Raw genomic sequence first — 25,307 nt, forward strand, 5'->3', positions numbered from 1 at the left:
AGCAGGTAGTCCTTTGGATCATGTAGTTTCCTTTACAGTTTAGAAAAGCAAGTTTGGTAACGTTGTCGTGTTTGAGTCAGAGGCTGTTGCTTTTGTCATGTATTCAAGACACAAAATGGGACCCTTTTTCCTTAGAGTTACAACACTGGATGCATGCATCTAGGAATCACATCTGAAATCCGACTTTATGTGAGGTACATTGTATGGCCTAATCAAATACTGTCTCTTTTTCCTGTCTCCTCAAACTTACCCACCACGATATCAGCTTATTAAAAAAAAGGCACATTGCAAGTGAAAAGATTACAAAGGCGACAGTTTATTAGTTTTAAATGTAGTTTTTATTTGCAAAGGGGCAGCAAGACGTCTAAACATTTTTGCGAGAAAGGAACTATTTCAACGGGTTTTTACTCGGAGAAAAAAAAGATCTCACTTTTGTCATCACCCTCTCTACCCATTTGAATCCTAACTTATACATCCAGTATCCTAATCTGCCAAGTCTTTTCCTGATTACCCTCTTATGTCCAAAGCCTGTCAACGAGAAGAGTTCACAAGAAAAAAAAAAGGAGGGGAAAACTTGTTTGTGCAGTTGTAAAGATGCATTGTGGGGATCGGTTTCTCCTTTGTAAACAGTGAGGGCCGGCGGAGCCCACTGTAGTTACTTCTTTCTTTATTTCTCTGGCATTGTGACAGAGAGCATGCATGGACATCCAGAGGAAATTCCAATTTGTTCTGTTCCTCGGACACGACTGGAAACAAGTCTTGGCAAATGAATGTGGACAGTATCTGTTAGTGGGATTGGGTCGGTAGAGGAATTTATGTCAGTGAAGAGGTACATGTATCTGTCATTGTACTACGTGATCTGATGTAATTGGGTGATGCTCCCGAAGAGCAGGCTTTGGCATCCCTTCCTGTGCACATTTCCATTTGGGTTCAACGTTTGACTTTGTCTGCTTAGGTGTTCTCTGGAACTTTTGGGAGAATTACATGTAGCTCTGCACAAATGATGGATAATTTATTACAACATTGGAAGGTACTGGTACATTCCATGTAAAAACTATTGACATTTACTCGGCCAGAATAAAAAAATACCGTATGAAAAGGGTCGTAAAGTGAGAATTATGTTATTTGTTCTGAAACCCAGCAACTGAGTTTGAAGGTCACCATAGCCTGTTTTTAGTTACAGGCCCTGAAACCAATCCTGCAGAAAATCAGCAGAAACTGTCATCATATTCATCTACCCACATAAATTCAAGTTTTTTCAAACACATTTTGAGGGATTCAGCCAAATTGATAGATTATCCACAAGTCACTGGACATTTTAAGTAGAAATGAAAGGTAATGGCAGGAGCATCCTTTCCCCCTCAGGCCCTGTCACAATAGGCGCAACCCCCACCCCTGAAATTGATCGATACGGTGCGAGAAATACCACCACTGACGGGAGGCATCCTATAGCCATTACATACGGCTCGCGTGCAAGCAAGCCATGGGATCACCAACACCTGTTTCATTTTCCCACATAACAGTGAAAGGGCCTTGTGCCCAAACTATCAGAGGTGAGAGCAGATGATGGCGAAGCCCGCAGCACGTAATTGTAGATGCTCGGGGGGGGGGGAAGCGGAAGAGCAGCACTCAGCAAACACCTTGCTCAGTGCCATATAAGGGGGAGTCGTTAAAATTTCTTGGAGTGGGTGTGACATACGGCCTGCCATCAGTTGTCTGCTAATTGTTGAAATAAAATGTAATTTCAAGGATAGGTTTGAGTGGTGCCTTGCTTTGCTTTGTGTGGTTTGATTTGTAATTTGGCTGAATGGTTCAAGTTAGGTCAGGCATTGACAGAAACCTAGTATCTGATCAGGATGTATGTGCCCTGCCATTCATGCTGTCTGCCATAGAGATAGGATTCATATATATTGCTCACAAACTTCACAAAAAAGCTTTTTGTATCAAGTGATTTTTTGTACAGTTTATCAGTGTAGTTAACATTTCGATTTAATTATAAATGAGTTAATCTTTCTTCTCTTGAGTTGCTGAGGGTAGCCAAAAAATAATGCCACAGTGTGGTGAAACACATTGTGTTTGATTTCGCGTGGTTTGCAGAAATTTTGCACATCTCTAAGGGCAACGACAGTAGCACCCTTCAGTTGGAATGTTTTTGCCCCTGTGGGTGTACAGAATTCCACGGACCACATCAACCTCTGCAGCAAGATTCCTTGCAGGCATCCCTCCCAGAAATGGGAACAATTGAAAACAAATTGGTCAGACATTGAATTACTTTCCAATCTCCAACTCCTCCCTGCATCTCTTGGGAATGCTGCATCGAAGAGATGCCCGGTAAAATCACGTGGAGCATCCAACCAAATTGCTGGAAAAAAGATCACCCATCCTTGCAATTTACGTGCATGCAGAAATTTCCTTACTAGTTTGCAGTTCAGCACTTTTATACATGTACATGTATATCATAGATTTGATTGGGACTAAAAAATTGATTTTTTTTCCCCTGGGTAAACAGACATGGGGCAAACTAGCCTGGATGGCAATAGCATTGTGGAGATATTCCATATTATGCCTGTGTATGGGTTGGATTAGAAATGACATTCTGTTTGTAGAAGCCCTCCTCATCTGTTACGGCAGATTACTGTAAATTGTAAATCTATGTTTGTGGGTAATTGTCTCTCTATCTTGTCTGAGGAATGTCATTATGGACTCTGAAGAAATGTAATCTGGTATCATTATAGGTACATAACTAGGGCCTTATTTGTCAGCACAAATGGAAATTTCGACCTTAAATTTAGCTTAAATTATCAAGTTAGGCTATGAAGACAGTACATACTTGTACTAGAAGGTAATATTGGAGATTTCTTGGATAATGGATATTATTATTGTTTGCATTATGATCTATTTTCTGTGTTTCCAATTTGGCATTTATAATCCATTTACCATCCCCATTCACCATTTCAATTTTACTCATAAATCAGATTTTTTTCCGCCTGTTACATTGTGCTACTCTGCTCCGCTTGTCAAACATCACATGGATTTTGTTGTCTCTGGCATGGTAATTTTTTTCTCGGGGAGGGGGAGGCTCTTTTCTTAGAGAGATATTGTAGCTTTTCACTGTTTATTTCATGAGCTGTAAATGTCTCTTAATTTTCTCTCATTTATAAAAAAAAAATGAACGAAATCATTTGAAAGTTCCCAAACAAAACACTTTAGCAGACCTCTTTCAATAAAAATGAAAGAGGTTTGAACCACATTTTGGACCCACTCTTTGATTAGTACTTATGAACAATATACATCAAAGAGGGATTAAGATTTTGCTCATTAGTATTCACCATATAGAATGAAGCTACATGATGAGCAGGTACTTTTGCATGATGCCAATAGGTCTGGCAGAGTTACGGGGAATGTTGGAAATGGACTGAATGGCAATCAATGAAATCATGGAAAAAAATTGAAAATTGAGCTGGCCGGTACTAGCTGGTTTAAGCTTGATCAGGGCCCAACTTCATGGCGCTGCTTACCGTAAATGGAAAATCGGCACTTACCGTCGCAGAAAATTCTGTGCTTACGGCAAACGTATTTCATGGGTTATCGAGGCATTTGTGTGCATGTTTACATCCCGTAACAAAGGATTCTGTGCTTGAAATGGGGCCCAGGTGGTTGAGGTGGTGTGTATAGCAACAGTGAACATGCTAACTTAACAGAATTCAGCACTGAACCAGTGGACAGGTTGGTAGGTCAGACGTAACGTTTCACTTTTTGGAATCTTTAAGATTCAGCACGCTTCATCCTTTCCGTGTTGGATTATTTAGGATTTTGGCAAAATTTTTCCATCGGAATGGGAAACAACACAGATCTTTGAACAGAGTAGACTCATCACCAGCAGGACAGCACTGGTGTAAGATTGAGTCTAATAAAAATCATCTGCATAATGTTCTTGCATTTTGGGGACTTTATGTTAAAATTGTCGATATCCTGCAGTGTCCTTGCTTTTACCCATTCTCGGCTGGTGTACATGAGCCTCCTGCGTCAATTTTCCACCTTCCATCATTGACATAGATTTAAGGGTGTTTTCCTGGCTACAACCTGTTCTCATTTTTTTTAATGGAGTGGGAGGAGAACCCTAAGGTTTTTGAAAGGATTTTCCTGTTATTGGTTTGAAAAGGTATGACCTCGGAAGTTTGTCGTGGTACCCAGCACGCGTATATAGCCCAGAACTCATCAGCTGCTCAGCTGCTACTGATTAAGTCACCGTTGGAAGCGCATTACCCACGAGTGGGGGAGTTTTCCCCTTGCGACTGCTACTGCTTATCTGCATGGACAGCTGACCAACAGGGGCTTTTCTTTTTAATAAATGGGCCTCAAGTGTTCCGAATAAAAGTACGGCCACGATACGAATCGCATATAGTGGATTTGAAGTTGCCACAGTGTTTTTGCACAGCTGTAGGCAGGAACAACAGTGGGTATGCACCAATTTTCCCCAAAGGCATCTCTGCTGGTTTTGACTTCATTCTCAGTTCACAAGGCGCATCAAGGCGGAGTGACATTTCAAGGCAGGAAAGAAAAGGTGTCTCTTTGCATGGAAGTACGTGCCCACCACATCATTGCAGTGGTGACACAATCCAGCTGTCCGGCGTGTTTGTGTGCCCCTGCTAATGCTCAACCCTTAGAGCAACTTCCCATGGACGGTTTTTGTTTTTTGGCACACGTCCGCCAATGAAAGCAATTCCGATTTCTCTGAAGACAGTAATGTGTTGATCGTGACAAGTGGATCGTAAAGTTGCAGAATGGGAGATCTGCTAACAAGCCGATACTATGGATTTTATAACGGGATCTCCCTCGTGCCACTCGGGCCGGAAAGTCAGCAGGTAGGTTAATGTGCATTTCTTTCCCCATTTATGTGAAAGGTTTTAGTCCACTTTAATGAGCCTATTCAATTCAGCCATGTACTGTATGCACTGGCCGCTGTCTTGACCTTGTGAGTAATATTACATTGGATTGTCTTATGAGCAACATGTGTAGCTTAATTTTTTTTTTTTTTACATCAAGTCGTCTTACTGTAGCTTGGTCACTGCCATTCTGTGTTCTGTACACATGTAGACTCTGCAGGTGCAATCCACTATGGTAATCAAGACATACAATGGGTAGATAGTTAATGACAATTTTACCAGGTGTCCTGCCCTTACACAGTGACCCTGGGAGATTGTGCACATTCAGATGAAAATTGGAAAAAGTTGCCCCTTGTTTGCATGACACAGATCTAGAGCAGACACTCACAAAAAAAGCTTGTGAAAAATACAGATGCACCATCTTCTGTTCTTGCTTGGAGTCCAAAATGGTGTTAGTTCATATCAACATAATGAATTGGTCTCTGATACTGTGATAGCTCAGACAGAGGAAAACAGCCTCAGTATCTTCCTTGCAGATTTGGCATCTTGCAGTGGCCAGTTATGGGTAACTCACGTAGATACTTCCACCTGGGTTTGAATCCGGCTCGGTCCATGTTTGGATTGGGTTTTCAGTCCCCACCTGAGTCCTTGGATTTTCCCTGAAACGTTTATCTGGGGTTTTCCTCCCACCTCTAAAACTAAACACTTCTTCATTGTCTTCTTCACTCATTATCTGTGCATGATCAGACATGTATAAATATATTGTAAATTAGCTCAGCTATACTTGGTATACACAGGGAAAAGCTGCATATTTGACGAGGGGCTTAGTATCAGTTGTGTGACCGGTGTGACATTTTAGAATCTTGGAGGCCACCACTTGTCCCTATATTCTTGGTCGATATTAGGTTTCCCAGTTGGCCACAAGTCATGAGGCTGCATCATGTGTTTGGAAGATTAAGCCTCACATGCTCAGCTGTCAGTTGAAGCTGTCAGTGTAAGGATAAAGTGTAAAAGTGTAAGGCAAAAGTTGGAATGTTCATAATGCCCAGATGCCTTTAACACCTACATGTACATGTAGCAGTAAACAAAGTTGCACTGTGTTTGTGAATCAATTTGTTGCGGCTCAGGAGTAACATACATGTCTATGAGAAGTAGCTGCATTAACCTGCTAGCTGGTGGCTTCCAGTAGGCTAGGCGAATATACATTACTCTCCTGTCACTGTTCCTTCTTTCAAACACTGCCTCATTATCACAATATGCAGCCTGCTTGATCTCTCAAAATGACTTGTAACTTGGAGTACAAGGTTATGTAAGTACGGCTTTAATTAATGATGAGTCTTTTTTTTGTGCTTTATGTTTATTCTGAACTACTTTGAAAAGAAGGCTTGCATGCTTGCTTGTGAAAAAACAGTCAAAAATAGCCCATTTAATTGTGATTAGTGAAATGAACAGTGAACTGGTGTATTGGGTTATACAAATGTGCAAACCCTGTACTCTCTATGTACATGTATTCTGTGTAATGAAACTGGCAACAAGCTCTGAATTTATAAATCTAATTATACCTTAGAACTTCAGGTACATGTTCGTTATTGTAACTAAACTAGTCCCTTAATTGTTTCCACAGATGTTTAGCAGTGAACTTGGCTCTTGTGTAATTGGGATAACCTCTATTTACTTAATGGTCTGTCAGTCATTGAATATTAGGTTAAGTTCTGGTTTGAAGTCGACAGATAACGTATAATTTAATTGGATGTCTGGCTAGGCAAGAAGAGCAGGCCTAGGGAAAATTTGATTAACTCTGGCCACAGGCCATTTCTCTCCAGCATCACTGTTGGCCAAATACCCATGAATCCTTAACTTATGCTCTAGTGGCTTTCACAATAATCATTTAGCCTACATTACATGTACATGTATTTAGGTATAAGTATTTGAGTCTGTTCTAGCTGGCTTCAAAAGTCAAGTTTACAAATAAACAAGGTGGTGTTGGGTGTAGTAGAATTAGTCACTGTGGTGAAATATTACTCAAGGGCTATACTGGAACATTTTCCCCTCCTAAATGTACATGTTCAAACCACAGAGCAAGGCACAAAATTGACATTAACCTTCATTTGCCTTTTGCAAGTGATATTCAGCTTTAATTTTATAGACAGTTTGTTCCACTGAAGTTGTGTCTGCTAGTTCCAAGAAGTTTCTGAAAATTGCAACCAAACTAAAGACAAAACCAACACCCAAACTTCTCAACCTCCCTCCCCTAAACTACAAACTTCAAACCAGTCATCTGTTCCTCTCTGACAGCCCTAGTCAAATTTCAGGCAGCCAAGTCGACTTCTGCAATTATCTGCAAAAAAGGAAAATTGCCCCACATGTACAAACCTAGACATTATCCCACCTCGCCTGACCTGAACTGTATGCTAATCCCCACGTGATCCGCCTTGCATGCTCTTGCTGTAGGTGCTAAAATCTGAGAAGACCCAGTTGGAGGTCAAACTCTCAGAAGTTCGTCAAGAGTTGGACTCCTACCAGACCCGGCAGCTCATCACCCCCAGTGAGGAAGTTTGCAGTATGTCCCCAACGTCGTCGCCTAAGACAGAGTTGGGACTGGGCAGAAGTCTGCACTCGGAGCTCAGATCGCTGGTCAGTGGTAGTTTTTAACTTGGAAAGTAATGTTTGCATCATACTAACGTACATTTACTAACGTAAAGTGTAAAATGATAGTTATAAACTAAATGTTTTCTTTTTTGGCTAGTGTTCATGATTCCTATGTGCTAAACATTTTTGTGCATTTTAATCCATGAGCCTATTTTTTTCACTGGAGAATTTTGAGAATTTTTTAGGTTTTAATCTATTGTATTGCTTACCAGTACATTATAACTATGTCTGATATTTGTAAAAAGTATGACAGTTAAAGATTGTGTTGGGAGGTAAGGGGGATGTTTCGCTATAAAAGTAAACACATGCTCATAAAATCTGTTTAGATGTTGAAGCCACAGTGTTTGCTGATGTTCAGCCATGATCAACCCCTTTTCAAGTCCCATTGGGGTCGAGTGCTGATGATGTCGCATTTCCCAACTGCGAATGAGTAATTATTAATGTGCATAATACTAAAAAACCAATACTCCTGCCCAAATCCTCCAAAGGGAAACTGTAGACTCCTTGCCTCTCATTGCAATTGTCGAAAGGAGGGGGGGACAAAAAAAACCCACTCTGATGAAAGCTCTTAATGGGAATCTCGCAATGGCATTCCCAGGAGAGTTAATCTCGTCTCTCTGGCAACAGATTATTGGACCCCCCCAAAAAACCGAATCTGTGCTTCACGTAAATTAAGTTTTTCATCCTTCCTTTAAGCTCGTTATATTCTCACAGTTAGTGCTGTTACACCGATATTACTCGAATGGTCATGTGCACATCGGCTCCTCCAAGTGATATCTCGCAGTGGTTAGAGCTAGAATCCTGTGTGAAACTTTGCATCAGTGTTGGTGTCCAAATCCATTCAATGTCAAGTATTATTTCATTTGGCTGGCTGATGCACTTGCAAGCTTTATGCTTTGATGGTTGATGAGATGTCCGTATGTACTGATATTGGTGTTGAGGTGAACATTTAAGTTCCTGCTGAGCAAGCTGGCTGGGTATTATGCTGTATCATGTAGAATCAAGACGAGTTCAAAGAATTGATGCGGCATCAAAAGTGTAAATTAGAGTTAACGGTGAAAAGTCGGATTCAAACAAAAAGAACATTTCCAGGTTAAGAATTTCACCTAATTCATGCACTTAATAAACATAGTCTCCAACTGTCAGTGATGTTTTGAGCTAAGAACAAAGTGTGAAGGCAAGAGGCATTATGTACAGTGTGTGCACATGTAATGAAGTTGTTACTGCAGCTACTTCATATCATCTAAAAATAAAATTCTTGTAATGAGTTTAGCCGGAAAGTCTGCAGCAGATGAGACACGATGAGATATGCCTCTTAACTTTTCACCTTCACCCCATTTGTAATTGAAATGCCACATACCGCTTGCTCTTAGGAAATAACACACTGCTGGAAATGTCCGGCTACCACAATTTGTTTTGTCCATCAAGAGATATTTCTGTTTGAACTATTGATGTGTGAGGTACATGAAGCAGAACATCTGTTGATGTGTACATTAAAGCCCCGTGGCATCAATTTTACTTCGCAAAGGAAATCTTGCAACATATTCTACACTTCTCAAATGTTTGAATACTGTTTGCCATCCAGTTTTTGGTGAGCTTTATTGAAAAGTGCTCTTTTATGAACTCCTAATTATTTCCCATATTTCTTCTGACAAATGAGGGTACAGCAACTGAAATGCCACAATTTGCCATTAGGGGAGGTTTATTTCACGGGTTATTTCAGGAGTGCCATTTCCATTCTTTCCATTCACTGTATGCACACATTTCCAGAGAACACAGCTAATTATAATATTTAATTGTGATACGCGGACATGTATGTAAGCTGTCTCGGTATCCTGTTCATTTTTATTTTTGTCTGTGCTGGACACATTCTGAAACTGCAGTGGGTTTTACATTGAAGTATTTTTTGTCTGTTCCAGGTTTCTGCTGATGGAAACCTTCCCTCTCCAATCTGTGGCAACGAAGACTTTGACTTTGAAAATCACATCGGCAGCAACTCCAACGTTGCTCCCGAGACGCCATTGTCACGGCAACTGTCTTGCTCCTCCTCCTGCTCCTCAGCCTCTGTTGCCAGCCAGCTCCCACGTCACTTCCAAAAGCGCAAGCAGGAAGTCATGAAGCAGCTGCAGGTCTTCCTGGAGGAGAACGTTGACGTGTTACAGAGGGAGGATGTAGACTTAGCTCCCAAGGTACGGCAGACCGTCCCAGTGCCAAGGTTAATTTCACAGATCCCCTGCTCCATATGCAGGCAACTAGTCTTACTCTGACCTGCGTGAAATAACCAGCTTAAATATCTGATCACATACTTTTGGACAGTTATCCAAGAATTTTGTTTCTTGTTTTTTAGAGTGCATTCATTAAATTTTAAGCTAGTTTTGCTGTTTTATAAACTCTTTTGACATGCTGAACCAAGCAGCCTTCCAGTGAAATACTTTGATTGTCTTTGGCTCATTTTTTTCTCAAGGCATTGTTTGAGCTCAGTTGGTACACCAGTATGATATTCTGGGGGTCATATGTTCAAATTCCACCTTGGTCAATTTCTTTGTTCACTTTTATAATCATAAAAAAAATATTTGAATAGTCAGGAGTCCATGTCTCAAATATGGAAGTTTGTTAAATTGCTTTAAAACAAAAAAAAATGACAAACCCTGCCAATGCCGGTACATCTCCCAGTGTCATACTCAGTTTCACTTTAGTCACCATATTTTCGATTAAATCTTCAGTTCTGCATCGTTTTATACCAGTGCATGTACTACCACAGACGCACTCAAATATACGAAATTGCCTTTGGCACTGAACCCGCCAGAAATCATGTATCGACTTTGCTGCACAGGAAAACTGGATTGTGAAAAGTCATTTCCCCTCATTTAACCCCGAGTCCGTGCATTGTAACAAGTGTGAATCAAGTTATTCATAAGACAATACACAGTAGCCAGCCTTTGTGGTGGCATTTGCAGGTGGCCTTCACGCAACTTCTGGACACGGAACTAGACTCGATGATAGAGAAGATGGCATCCCTGTCTAAAAATAAGAAACAGCTGGAGCAGAGGTAGGAATAATATGAACGATAGAGCCGCTGTGAAAGATTACACCTGTTTCTGTTTGAGAAGATGAGAAATCAACTGAATTGCTTTTAATGACAGTAATTCATTTCAAGCACAAGTTCCAGGCCATGTAGGCCATGTGTGAATTACTTACCAGTAGCTGCAGCCACAATCATAGACTCATATGTAACTTTAAGCCACAGCCAAGTAATTCAGACACGACCGTATTTTTTGTCAAAGCTGTATGCTGTATCAAGCTTCAGAGTACCGAGAACAGATGTCAATTTAAAGTGGTACTAGGTGGCTGAAACTAATTTCCCTGTGGTATGTTCATCGGGTTTGGCCTCCGTGAATAACCTTGAACACTTTCAAAATTTTGTAAACATTACATTTTGTAAACATTTCAGAGGACTTTCTGTAATGGTCGTGGCTCTTTTTCAAATTTTAGCAAAGTAGGGTAGGAGACTTTACTCCAGTCTAAAATCTTTGCTCGGGGTGAGCTACACTCTTTACGGTAATCAGATTTTGACAGTTCTAAAAGCATCTTTTTATCCAACCTTCCCATAGAGCCAACAAGCTGTCATTTATGCTGCAGAGTTTGCAAGGTATGAAGAGTTGTCATTAGTTTAGTGTATTTGCATTTTGCTTTATGTATTTCTTTAAACCACTTTGTTGGCATTCGAGCAAATGCATTTTTATTGTTTATCAAAATTGCTACCATTTATCAATTTTATATCGAATGACCTTACTAGTGAATTTTTATTATAGTTCCTTACGTATGCACAGAAAGAATACACGTGAATATCTGATGTTGAATTATCATAGAAAACAATTACAGAATTCATTTAACCCCCAAAAGAGCTGGTGTTTTTGGAATATTTCACAGCCTGGAAGGAGTGGGGAAGAACTCCTTACCAAAACAACTATGAAATTTTAACTCAATATGACTTACATGTTTGGTCTTGTTGTTATGGCCATTTGAAGTTCAAGGCCACGCTCGTGTCAGCCTGCGTGCATCGAGCACGTCAGTGGCAATAGAGTACGTTTTTGGTTGGTGTTGTTGACAAATGGGAGCTGCATGAGAGCTGTATGTCTGAGTATTGCAAAGTTGGTGTAAACAAATCTTAAAGGCTCAGCACATGAGAAAAAAGGCATGATCACGATATCAGAAAAAAATACTGAGGGGGCAGATGCTCCTTTGGAGTTAAAGACATGTACATGGAAATCTTAGACTCAGAAATTTACGTACTAGTGGGATTTCTACATGTACGTTTCACCATTTTTTTTCCTACCTTTCCTGCGTATTTATCACATTATAAAGTCAGATACCGGTAGAACTGTACGAAGGTCTACAAAAGGAGAAGAAGTATCAGATGTTGAAATCTGAGAAACTTTTATTGGATCTTAGCATTCAGATATCACAGTATTGCGGTAAAATAAACATTCTTAGCAGTCAACTCGGATTTGTGGTTTTGGTTTTGTAACTGAGATTGCAACACAATTCTGAATGTGAATCTCTGACGCCTAGGGATTTTCCTTCGTGAGATGTATATGAAATTCAAAAGGGCAACCTTCACCTTTTTGTCTGTTCCACCTTGGGACTCAGTTTTTCCCTTTTTTCTTTGCCAAAACTGAAAAGAAGGAAGAAGATTTAGATAAAGTCAGTTTTAGCTTGAAGCTCAAAACCTAAAATAAAATGAAATATGGTTAAAGAGCACTTAATTCTAATGAAATTAATTTTTATACTGAAGCACAGGGAAGAAGTTAAATTTTGCAAAAAGAATAAGGAGTATCCAAGTTGTTATTTTTGTGTCCATAGATGATTATGTGAGAATCACTAAAAAGTATGAAGAGGCTATCAAGCATTGTAAGGAGCTGACAGCTACGAAAAGCCAGCTAGAAGTGATCCGCTCTGAGAACGAGACCCTGAGATTTGATGTCGACCGGGGCAAACAGAAAACTGAAGAACTGGAGAAAGATGTGAGTCCGTATTGGAATTCATTTCACTCCATTTTCTTTTTAAGTGGAAGCAATCATCAATTGTATTAATGGGAATAACCGGGAAAAAGGGGGCTGTGTCCAGTACAAGGCTGCCATTTTATTACCAGAGGGGAGAATTAGAGAAACCTATGGAAAGTTGATAAGCATAGTCCATAGAATATATGCATGGAAATGGACAAACACAGATGAGTTTGTACAAGTTGCTCGAGCATAAATAGTGCTTGCTCCTTTAGCCTTGACTAAATATGAAATATAACATGAAGAAAAACAAGTTGATATTCTTCTTGTAACATTAAAAAACTGCGGGCTTCATGTAGAATGGGTGTTTGGACAAGCCAGGAAAAAGGTGATCGGACAGATGACATTGTTATCTCTTCTTTAAATCCAGGAATGACAGTACTCCCTGAGTCATCGAGAGCATTGTGAAACTGGGAACCATCTTTTTGTTATTTTATTTTTTCAGTTGGACCTTTACGGAACTCGCTTTCCCAACTGGAACAAATCTGTTCTTGAGCAAGTGTGAATGTAATTGAACAGTTCAGGGACATCAGGCATTCCTTGGCTGTTGCTGTACTCCCTATTTTAACCTTTTCAAACAACCTCGTTTTTGGTTTTTTTTTGGAGATGCCTTTCTAGAATGACACCAATCACAAGAAAGTAGAGGGGGGAATCCAAACTGTGGCATGACATTGCTGATGAGTCCACATTCTTCCCGCAGACAGTCTTAATTGATTGCTTTCAGCAAAGCCAAATTGTGCTGCCACCTGCCCTGCCGAATCCACATTAAGGAATTGCCTAGCAGATAGTGGTCGTCTTCTCGGAGGCTTCCTCAGACAGACATTTCTCTCTCTCTTTTTCCCTCACCCTGATCCTTGTTCATAGCTTTCATCCTGCCAACAAGACCTGGAGACAGCTCACATGGCACAGCAGAAGTACCGGCAGATGGCAGAGACACAGCTAGGAGAACTCAGACGGTAAGCTTAGTTGACAGGGAGAGAACCTTTGAAGTTAAAAGGAACCCATTTGATTGGACTGTGGGGACAAGCATTTTTCACAGGATGCATTTTTATACCAGCTTTGTATACATGGCATAAGAAAGAGACATTTAAAAAACAAATGATAGCTGTGATATTGTGACTTTTATGACTGATAATTGACCCCAAGATCATTTTTATTAAAGAAGTATGCTCTTTGCCAACTGTGCCTAATTCCATTACGTAAGAGTTTCATGAAGTTTATACTCCTGTATTTCTTGGTCTCATGTCCTTTTTCTCAACAGGCTGTTTAAAGAAATGGAAAAGAAGTATAAGATTGCACAAGGTAGTGGAGCTTCTATTCTTGAAGGATTCTTGTGAAAATAGGTTTTTTGATTGAATCATCCAGAATGGGAACTTGACCAGATTCACTCTTAATATCAAGACTGGACAAAGAAAATAAACCAAAGCCGGAGGACATTTTGTGGAGTATTAGCACTGGTTACAAGTTCAGTTTTCTTTCTTCATTCCACAAATGTTTTATAATTTTTTCTATTGTACAAAGCATATTTTCTCCGTTTCAATCCCTTGATAAGGGCAGTGATAAAATAGGTTTAGATCTTTTTTACTTTCCTTGTTCTTGAAATCAAAGTTCGATTAGAAAAGTGTTTTGGTTTCATATTTACTTTTGCTTATGCTTTGGGCAAGGAGGACATAGGTACCACAAAGACAAGGAAAGTTTCTTCTCAAAACAAGTTTGATTTAAAAAAACCAAACTTGTTTGGAGACCTTAGAGGTCATTGTCCTTTTCCTACCCAAATGAATCAATTTATATAAAACAGTTAATCTAAGACAAGAATAAACCAAATTATAGAACAACACAACTCTCTAAAAAGTTGGTTTGCTCGCCACGTTAAAGTATGGCTGTAATGAAGTTTTCCTCCACACATTTTTTCTACAACTTAGTCTCTTTCAATTTAGGAATAACACTTGTACATTCGTACTTGCTTAAATGCATTGTAAAGTGCATTTTTTAAAATGTTTAAAATTATCCATGCCTTCCTGGACAACTGAAGGGCCCGTTGCTGTGACGTCATCCATGGTTTAGTGCATAGGTTTTTCTATTCTATTCGGTGGACCCAAAATTTACATACTAAAATCATTCCTGAGAAACGGATTGATGCTTGTTTTTTTATTGCTACCCACACAAGAGTGAATCAGCAAAGAATAGAAATTTTGGTCCAGAAAAATCTACAAAATGCAGGACTTCCTTCATGCACAAACCAGTGTAACATTGGGGCAGTCTTCCTGGGATGACATCACAGCGGTCATGAACCAAAAAAAAAAAAAAAGGACGGTGAAATTCCCTGTGAAAATAAGGTTATCAGGGACACAGAGGTGCATTTTGAATGCTTGTATGAAAACAAATTGATTGCAACTACCATTTAAAGGGTGAAATTGCAAGGGATGTGAATGTTTGAATGACTTGATGTTACAACTTAAGTCTACCAAGACCCTGAAATGTTGTCTTTTACCTTTTCTTCATTCTAGATAATGCAAGGAAGAAGGAAACCGTATTTAAGGTAACGTTATGGATATCAGAAAGTAAATGAGGAAATCTTACTTAAAAATATTTGGCAAGGTTGGTACAGAAGCCACAGTGGATGCTGCTGCCATGTTTGGTTCAAAAGTTCACAGGAAAATTCCATGAAGTACCACTGTAGGAAATATCAAATGTCGACCCGGTGAACATACATCGTATTGCTTTGGTTTTGATTTCATTTATGAATCCCAAAACAGTGAAAGTAAATGTTGGCAGTGAGATGTTGGAATGTAATGAAAGTGGTGAAAAGTGTCCGTTATACTGTCAAGGATGAAAATGGATTTCAGATTATTGCCGCAACGGTCAGATGACACACATGCTGGCATTTTGTGGGGGTCATATTTACTCCATTCTCTGCAGGCTTGAAAAACTTTCGTGAAGAGAAACTTTCCAAGTTAGTTTTACCATCGTTGAACAGTTTGGGATCCACATACATATTGATTGGAAAAGAGAAGAATGCTTTTTTCTAACTTGGAAATTGAAACACGTTTTAATTGGCCTCCATTTTACTTTGTCCCAGGATTTTAAATGTCTGTATTTGGTAAAAAGTGAAATGCAAGTTCTGTCATTATGACATGAACATTGTTAATGAGAAATAAATGGTATTTCAAGATGTACTCAATGTATTTCAAGATTTCAAATGTAATTACGGGTTTTGCCCCCCCCCCACTGATGTATATTTATAACACTGTATATGCAGTGCTTGTCCGATCTCCTGAAAAAATTCACAAGCTTACTCAGGTGGGACTCGAACTTCCTGCTTACTGGTACAGATGTCTCAACCACTCGACCACCGAGCTTGCTGGGGTCGGCTGGTCGGTCTGAGTCAGATGTTGCAGCGGGTGCCGCCGCAAACTAAATCAAGATGTACTTTGCGTCGGGGAGATGTCAATTCTAATTACGGGTTTTGCCCCTACACCAACACATATTCACGACACTGAATTTTTCACAAACTCTTGGACAAGCACCGAGTATACGGTGTCGTGAATATACATCGGTGTAGGGGCAAAAACCTGTAATTAGAATAAACAGGGTATTCCCAACATTTCAGCACTCAAAAAGAAGCCCAACTCTGTCATCTTGGGCTAAAAGAAGTCAAATCTGATCGGCAGTGATTTTTATTATTATAAAAGAGAAATGAACAGAAAATTACATAAAACACAGAAATTGATATCTGGAGGGAACATTATACATCCCGATAGGTGCTGACAACCATTGTATTACATTTGTGCTGTAAACTCTCAAATCAAGGCTGATATTGGCTACAGAGAAACTTTTGCTTGGCAAACTCTGGTTTTTGGATGGAACCTTGACTCCACTGGTTTCATTGTGTAGTTGTCATACTGCCCTCTGTGATGTGGGTGTGGGTGTACATGTGTGTGTCACAGGCCAAGGTAGCCCAGCAGGCACATGCACACCGGGCCCAGTTGAATGCTCTACTTGACCTGGTGACTAGCAGAGACAACCACCAAGACCAGCCGTCACCGCCACAAGTCGCTGTGTCTGCTCAGGAGGTAAGTGTGCCTTTGGACCCATTACCTGTGGTGTTCCACTGTTCATTATTCCACGGCTGTGAGTCTTGACATGGCTGATCTGTGCACAAGGCTGATCTGTGTTGTGCACAATAGGAATAGTAACACGGCAGCGGGCATCCAATTCTTAGCAAAGTGCACTCTGTCGGACCATAGCTTGCTTAGGAAGGAACTGTTGAGAAAATATTTAAAAAAACTTGTTGCTCATGTATTTTGAAGCCAATTGTTTGTCATTGTGTGATGATCTGTATTATAAAAGTCAGTTTTCAGGAATCTGTCATTCAATACAACAGCAAGCTTATGAGCACATTTACTAACCGTCACTTAATTGTTCACTCATGGTACATGTACATGTAGTCTTGCCATAGGAACATGTGTAGAATACTTCTACATTTTTATAAGGTTTGATCAGAACTTCACAACACATAAATGCTTATAAGGCCTGGAAACAAGTTTCTTCCTTTTTTTTGTTAGTTTAGCATACTCTTGATACCATACACAGTTTATTTTTAATTCATCAATCAGTTTTTATGTCGTAAATGGATTTACATTGACGCTGTGAGAGTTTCAGTATGCTATGTAAACTGTAAGAAGCACCAGATATGGCACGCTTCCAACTTCTGGCTTTTTTTTTTTTCTTTTAAGTTGTCTTTTTACTATGGGGTCAGTAATGTCTGAAGGTGTCAGCCTTGGGTGGCACTCATTCACATAACTTTGCATTTCACAGGGCCACATCATGGACATGTACCTAAAACTGTCTGGTTGTAGAGCTGAACTGGCAAGGTCAGGCATTGTTTGTCTACATGGCCTCCAAGTGTCTGAACAGTTCAGGGAAATCCTTGGAAATCTTGGGCAGTGACCTTTATCTTGTGTCTAGAGCTTGGTCCAGGTCTTTGCCGATTCTAAACATGCAGGCTCAGGCTGACGGTAGACGTAGCCGTAAGCCTTATTTTGGCCACTGCCTTCTAGGCTGTTCATGAGGAAGGACTTTTATTTTCGGGCCATTACAATAACAAGAGAACCCTCATTGAGGGGATTGTCTATTTTGCACCATTGTTAAGACCTGACAGATTTGTTGAGCTAGTCGATTTTGATAAAATTTGTTGTTGGCAACAATACAATCTCTAGTTCCCTCTCCTGTATACATTAATGCTTTGTTACAAGCTAGGTGGCTTGTAGGAAAGTTATTTTTATACAAATAATTTTATACAAGTTGTTTGACCACACACTCAAGACAACTGATCAAAGGTTTTTCTTTTTAAGAAATCTCAACTGCTTTCAGAGTCTCATCATGTGAGAATAGACAATCAAGAAACTTCCTGAAAAGGCATTTCTCTTCTTGAACGGAGAGTACTTCTTGAAAGGCAGAAGCCGTTCATCTGCGGCTCAGATGGTTAAGTGTAAACCTTGTCTGTGGTGAGCTTTCAAGTTGGATAAAGCCTTTGATTGCTCTTATGTCTCCGTTATTTGTAGATCTAAAAACCTCTAGAGTTTGGGTAGCAGGTGCCTCAAGTTTCTTGGCGAAACAAGTGCTTTTCACTCTACATACACTTGTACATGTAGTTGATTGCTCCCGTGCAACATTGGTGAGCTACCCCTGTATGTGAAGGCCACTGCTATTTCAAGATGAGTGTACATTTCTGCTTTTAACAAACTGGCATGAGTGGTGACATTGCTTGCTGTGTCACATTTCAGACTGTGTTATGATGAAACAACTTTGTGGGCATCAATCAAGGTTTGCTGACAAGCTGGATATTGTAACACATATAGATCAGAAGCATTGAATGGTGTTGTTCAGGGGCAGTCTGTGCCTCAGGTTCTGTAAGCAAACCCAACTCCTCTAAGGGTACCAACCCTGCCCCATTTATTGGTAGTCAATCTGGCCAGGCATCTCGTTTGACACCTGCAGTTTCCACTGAAGTAGGCTGTGGGGACAGCCAAGTGTCTTTTTGCTGTATGACCTTTGAAGGACGCGTGGTGGGGGAAAGGATATGGAGTGGGCTGTGGTAACACCATAATGTTGGAAATATCTCTCTCATGTGTGTTGGTGGGGTTGGACTCAACATTTCAGACAGAATGCAATACTCCGCCCATCAGGAGACTTTGTGTATCATTAAGAGAAAGGGGTAGGGCAGAGAGACGTACATGTGTAGTGAAAGTGAAATTGAAATTTTCCTGTTTACGCTGATTGTACACAATGTGAGAAACATTGTTGGGCTTGTAATCACCCAGGGCATCCCCCTGGAGATTTTGTAAAGGCTAGGAATAAACTTTCTACGGCATGAAAAGGGATTTAATTCCTCCTCTGAAATACTCTGCTGAGCATAAAGGTAAAAACAAAAGAAACGTAACCTTAATCTGAGGTGACTTGTGGCGTCATACCCAGTGGTTACTAGAGGGATAACACCCATGTCGCCCTCTTCCTTGTTTTTCCCTCCTGCTTTAACATCCTTGTATACTCTGTAGCATAACACAACCGTTCTTCCATGCTAGCGTACCCAGTGAATCATCCATACATGCACATGGATGTACATGTAGCCCATGTGACCACAACAAACGTATTGTAGTTTGGTCACATAGTCTGCGCAGGAAGACTGTCATGCAATCTTGAACAGCATACAGGATGTGACCGTAGAATGAAAAGCACAAGTGAAATTGAAATTAAACCATGAACATGAAAAATAGTTTCTCCAGGGTGGGACCACAAAGAAAAAGAAAGGCAGCCTCCTTTTTTTTTTTTTTTTACCGCAGCTGTTTCTAAACTGGACTGACAAACGTTGCACAGAAATAAGAATTATTCAAACTGCGCTGACATAGCATTTAATAATTATACATTTCATTACAAGTCACTAAAAAGCTGTGAAAGAAAGTGACAAATGGGCCAAATATTGTTTGCATCAAGCACTGTTTTGTCTTTTTTGAACAGTGCCAGTAGCAGGAAACAACTGACGTCAGCTAGCATGAAGTGTTGCAGTCCCCTTCGAGTTTCGGCTCTCTCATTTGGAAATTCTGTGTTTGGGGAAGGCACCTAAAACGCTGAAAAGAGAAAACAGGACAGAGAATGAAAAGTGGAAACATTTCCTGTGAATTTGATACAAGAAAGATGCAACTTGGGTAAACTTCCTCAGTTGTCTGGAATTCTTTAAGAATCACTGGCGGTGATTCTTGTGTAGCATTTTATTTTACAAAGAACCTTGCTCACTTGAGCTTTGAAATTCAGATAAGACAGTGAGTGCAGGCACTAAGTGGAAGCGTAACGTCTTTGATCATCTTGAGTCGAAAGATTAAAAGGTAGGATTCTCATCAGCAAACTTTGCACAGTTCATATATTTTTGTCCTTACAGACAGAATCAGCCATAACACACGTAGCTGAAAAGATCCATGGTTGGCATGTGACTTTTCCTGAGATCAGTCTATTTCCTCACTTTCTCCTTTCCTATGTATTCCACTTTTCTACCCTTTCTGCGGAGGATGGAGAATTTTTCTTCTTTTTTGGGGGGGATGGGGGATGAATAGCCAAATGCTTTATCTGTACACCTTCAATTTCCACATTGTTTTTGTTTAAAATGTTCCATCTCATACGTGCAGCTTTATTGAAAGTCACAAAATTCCACGAAAATCCACGCTGCATTAGACTGTCTCCACTTTTTTCAACTGATACTCCAGTATTCGATCAACTTTAGGCTTTTACCAAGATATTCCAAAATGTAGGCATCCAGAAATGGTTTGAAATGAAATTCTCCTTGCCGTGTACAGGCATGTTTGAATCGGTGGCTTGTAATTTCAGTGAATGTCATGTACATGGACAGAGGACCTGTTCCGATTTATGTTGTTGCTATGAGGCTGTGCAGTGGAGCGAGCAAATTGCCGTTTTTGTTTCCAGCTGTTTGCTTCTCTTCGTTTCATAAGCCGGCTTTATCACTTGATTCTGTTTGATTCAGCAATGTGAGGGTAGAATTCAGAATACTGGTGAATCGGTTTTGTGAAGCCTACTTGAAAAAAAATTTAACTACATGTACATGTACGTGTACATTTACGTGGGAAATGACATGCATGCATTGGGATGTGCTGAATGTGGGGGGAGGGCAAACGCTGCGTAAATTTCAGTTGAATGGGAACTCCCCCACGGTTCTCAGTTGTAAAGAATCCATTCAGTCAACACAGTGACAACCCATGGACTTGCAAGCACACTGTTGGAAATCACGTCCCATGTAGCACTTGTTTTCTCTGTTCAGATCTGCAGTCTTTGTAGGCTCACTGTGCACGGGCATGTTCTGTTCAGTTGTGGACCAGCTTTTACAATATGTATCAAAGCCCATGGACAATTTTGCTGAGTACGGTGGCTTTTGAAGCTGAAATCTACATTTCTTGGTGACTGAGGCTTACCGTTTGTATGAAATTCTTTGCCAGTGGTCTGAATGAATATTATATACACACTGTGTAATTCGATATATTCAGACAGAACCTTTGTGATGCATGCCCCGCACTTTTACAATCATAAAAAACAATGCATCATTCCTTGCCATCCAGGGTTTAATTATGGCCCATGTTGCTGACTGGCAATGGACTTGCTTGTGCGCAGTTGTGTACCATGACAGTTAAAAGTATTAGTATTGCACAGGGCATAAATGTTTACGATTCTAGTCATCCAAACAAAAGGACAAGTCTTCTACATGCTACAGTATTTACATACAAATGGCAGATATGTACAGTACCGATAGTCATGTGCAGTTCAATTTTAATGTGCTCCATTTGTGTGTTATCAAGTGATGGTGTAACGTATTGTTCCATGTGGCCACACAGTACATACTGAAACATATGCGCTATGTTCCGAAAAGTAGCTGTGACTTTTATAACATGAACAAAATAAAATAGAAAAATTCTGAAATCAAACTGTTTAAAACATACCATTTAGTATGGCCATTTAATATAAAATTTATTGTAATTAGTTTAGGTAGGAAAGGAGAGGCTCAAAAAGTATTTGGGATGGGAGCAAAGGTTGAAAAGCTTTGAAAAATACTGTAATGTTGTATAAAAAAGTAACTGCAGTGTATGGTGCAGGTGTATACAAATGCATGTGTAAATGTATGCCAACGACTCTACATTATTCTCAGTGTATGCTCCTGTTTGCTGCAGAATGCCACAGAAACTTTAGACAAATATATGACCACCTCATGGCTAGCATCCCCAGGGCCTGGGATTATTTTGGTTAGGGAAATATTCATGGCTTAAGTTAGTTCTCATACTGAATAGTGAAATATGAACATGCATCTGTGAACTCAAAAATAGACCACTGAGGAACTTACAGTGAAGAATTAACTGTGAAATGTTTTGCCTTGATCATAATCTTTTGGTGAGTGACAGATCTCCGTGTAAGTGGTAAATAAGCAAAGGAATTCATTGCCTTGGTTACCTAGTTGTGTCCCCTAAATAACTTGGTGCCCTTCAACGTTTCTCGCAACTTTCTTCATGCATTGTTGCCAAACCTTGACTTAAAAACTTCAATGAAGATGAGACAATCTTTTGGTTGTGTGTGTGGCTTGCAATTATTCTCTGCATTTTGGTATTTCTACACAGTTGAATGGAAGATCAATATTAAGAAATTTCACAGAATTTTCAAGTGTAGTATACACTACTGAAAATCACATGGAAGCTGTTTTTAACCCTGTCATGCTTTGTCAGTGAAATTATCATTTGTGAAGGTTGCAGTGTAAATTCTTTTGATTGAAGCCTATCTTAGGATATTTTCCCAAACTGAAGTAGTGATGTATTGGGTACTGAATGGGGTTGCTGGTGCAGAACTTCCCCTGAAATTATTCCAGCCGCCGTCATACTGTCAACTGCCATTCTCCCCCCCCCCAAAAAAAAAGTTCTAAATGCTAGTGAATGCAAATAACTTTGTCTAATGACACATCTCATTAGATAAGACATTCAGGGGACGTCCAACTCGACCTCAGCCCCGGATTCAATCGGTGCAAATTCAGACCAGGCACCGGGCATGTAAAAGTTGATTTTGGTCTTGTCGATCGGTTGCTTAATCATCGGAAAAAAAAGGAAAGAAGGTCAACAGTTTCGGGCCAGGAAGCTTCGTGGCCGGTCAGACCGTGACCTGTGGCTCACAGGAAGGTCTTTGGTAAATGGCAAGGATGACTGGGATGTTGGTCAAATTTGTGAGGATTTGTCTCTAGAGCTTTCATACCCGCCCCATCCCTCTGCATGTCCAAATGCCCTGTAGTGTTCTTAGATTGCTTGGATAAATACAGCCATATGAGGCATCTAGCCTGCATATGTACGTGTTTGAAGCTCAGTTCTGCCCACTTACCGGTATAAACAGAAGGCAGCATAAATAATGCAGTCCATGGAAACAAATCAAATCAAATAAATTTATTTTCTTGCAGATGTTGAATAAATACACCAGTTAAATTCCAACTACCTAGTCTTAAAGGGATTGTAGGTAATAGTAATGCCAATGAAATCACTCCTGGGCATGAACTATTCTCTCCACCCATCCCCTCAAGTTCACGGTAATTAGCATTTCTAATTAGTAATTAGTATTTCTTAAAACCCCACACAACGGTATATTACACTTTACATCATGATGATATTACATCATCACATAGTAAGTGACATATTAGGGAGAATCACCAATCGCTGATCAAGTGGCATAAATCTGTATCAGGGTTCAGCCACGGAAATTCACAAGGTGGGGCGGGGGCAATTGCTGGACACCACATGACACTAGGGGACGCTGTGTAATCTTTTATGCACAGTTGCACTCTCAACGTTACATCAAAAGGGTGTATTTAAATATGTCTTTTGTCCGCTCACCACTCTGAACTGGGGGATATGTGCCCCATCCTTCCCAGGATTACACCCCTGTACCAATCTCATCAGATGTGGTCTAACATTTCTGTCATTGTTCAAAACAAACTAACCACAGTGTCCTTTCCCGAAGTGAAAAAAAAAAAACAAAAACCAAGGCTGAAGTTTAAAAATAGCTCTTCTAATTGCCACCACTTCCATCTCTCAAGTTTATTGAGACCCATAACAAGAATGCATCTGTGTGAAATTATACCAGGTTAACAACTTTGCTGTGTTCCGGGCTGTTCCGCATTCAACTTTTGAACTTCAAAACGATGCGCACGTGATTTTATTTCAAACAGTCTGGTGTTTGTAAGTTAAAGCCTGCTTGCACCTGCTGTATCTTTTTATCAGTTTTGCTAGTTGGGAATCAACTTCCAGGACATCATACAATATATGTTTACTCTCCAATAGAATCCTGTTTACTGAAGTGCTTTATGAACACAAAGATTTATATCAATAAGGTCTATATCAACAGAATTCTTGTATCACAATAGCATTCATTGTGCACAGATTGGCCATACAGACACTGTTCTGTGCATCTATAGTAAATGTATGTGTAGCTACATGTACATATAAATGTAAGTGTACATCTGTAAGGGCGTTTCCTGACATGGATGTTTGCAAAATGAACATACTCTGAAATGTTTTTGGAGTGGTCGTCAGATTGCAGGTTTGGGGTATCAAGGGAGGTGTCATATTATTAGTATCACAATTTTTATTGGATATAGCTTGTGAATTAAGTTTTCCTGAAAATTCCATTTGCTTTTCTTGAAATTTTTCTAATATTCTCCTTACAGTAACATAGATCTGTCTGGCTTTGTGTCATCAGATTTGTTATTCTTGTATTTGATTCACATGTGGTCAAAACTTGATTCAGCTATTTGTAGAACAGCTTGACTGAAAACTGAATGCTTTTAACTGGTGGAGGGGATTGCTTTCTACCGTAAGTACAGAGTTACATGCCCGGAATGCTGTTTCAAGTTCAAGTGCCCGAAGTAACCATAATAAGGGTCTTCTGTCCTCCGATTTCAGTATCATGTTTCACACACCTTGGGGGGTTATTAACCCTAATGCTCCTGAATCCAATGTTTGGAGGATTCAGGCCTGTTAGGATCACTGAGCAAGATGCCACGGTATTTCCCGCACACATACACATGTAGGCAGTATAATGACACAGAATGGTGGATTTGGATGATTGATGTACATGTACGAAACCGTACCCCTGTGATATGGTGGTGTTAATAACGCAGTCTTCCATTTTTTACCCTGGCCCCATGCATAGCTCTAATTTGACTTTGAAAAGAGGAATTGAGGTGAAAGGTCGCTGCAATTTCTACAGGACAAGGTACATTTACATTGTAATCATTATTGTGCTGGCAATGTTTTTGTCTTGGAATAGCACAAGCAAACGGCTTGCCCGTAGTGATTTATACCTGATCAGAGACATTTAAGTCGGCGCTTAGCGGCTGGACAATGAACAAACTTTTCAGCAAAATTTATTTTCCGGGTGGTCAGGGGCAAGCGGTAAATAAGTGTAATGTCAAGGGTGCATGTGCTTTATGTCTATTCATGGATTCTAGGTATGCAGGATCTGCCTGGGTCCTCTGTCTTTCAGGGGACAAAATTTGAGGGCATGGATGACCCGGTTTGCATTTCTTTCAAACCGTCCTTGCCCTCTAGCTTTTCCTGCTGTAAAAGGTCTTTCACTATTTGTACTTCACAGACAAATGTCACCATGGATCCTTTATAAAAGA

The 25,307-nt window shown here is 40.0% G+C and overlaps 1 protein-coding gene across 22 annotated transcripts in view; it reads left to right on the forward strand.

Annotated features, from left to right (window-relative positions):
• The window catches only part of LOC110991183 (uncharacterized), a 93,685-nt gene that overhangs the window by 29,626 nt on the left and 38,752 nt on the right, over positions 1-25,307 (forward strand). For all 22 annotated transcript variants that reach the window (XR_015424888.1, XM_022256417.2, XM_087134970.1 and 19 more), the window contains 9 exons: positions 7,338-7,520; positions 9,455-9,724; positions 10,493-10,584; positions 11,147-11,184; positions 12,399-12,559; positions 13,463-13,554; positions 13,860-13,900; positions 15,106-15,137; positions 16,546-16,671. Coding sequence is in view for 21 of the 22 variants with exons in the window: in XM_022256417.2 (XP_022112109.2) it covers positions 7,338-7,520; positions 9,455-9,724; positions 10,493-10,584; positions 11,147-11,184; positions 12,399-12,559; positions 13,463-13,554; positions 13,860-13,900; positions 15,106-15,137; positions 16,546-16,671 (1,035 nt within the window). In the remaining variant the exon portion in view is untranslated. The remainder of the gene's footprint in view (positions 1-7,337; positions 7,521-9,454; positions 9,725-10,492; positions 10,585-11,146; positions 11,185-12,398; positions 12,560-13,462; positions 13,555-13,859; positions 13,901-15,105; positions 15,138-16,545; positions 16,672-25,307) is intronic.

This window comes from Acanthaster planci, linkage group LG03 (genome assembly GCF_054643075.1).
Source record: "Acanthaster planci isolate LZ-2023a linkage group LG03, COTS_SCS, whole genome shotgun sequence".
Lineage (NCBI taxonomy): Eukaryota > Metazoa > Echinodermata > Asteroidea > Valvatida > Acanthasteridae > Acanthaster > Acanthaster planci.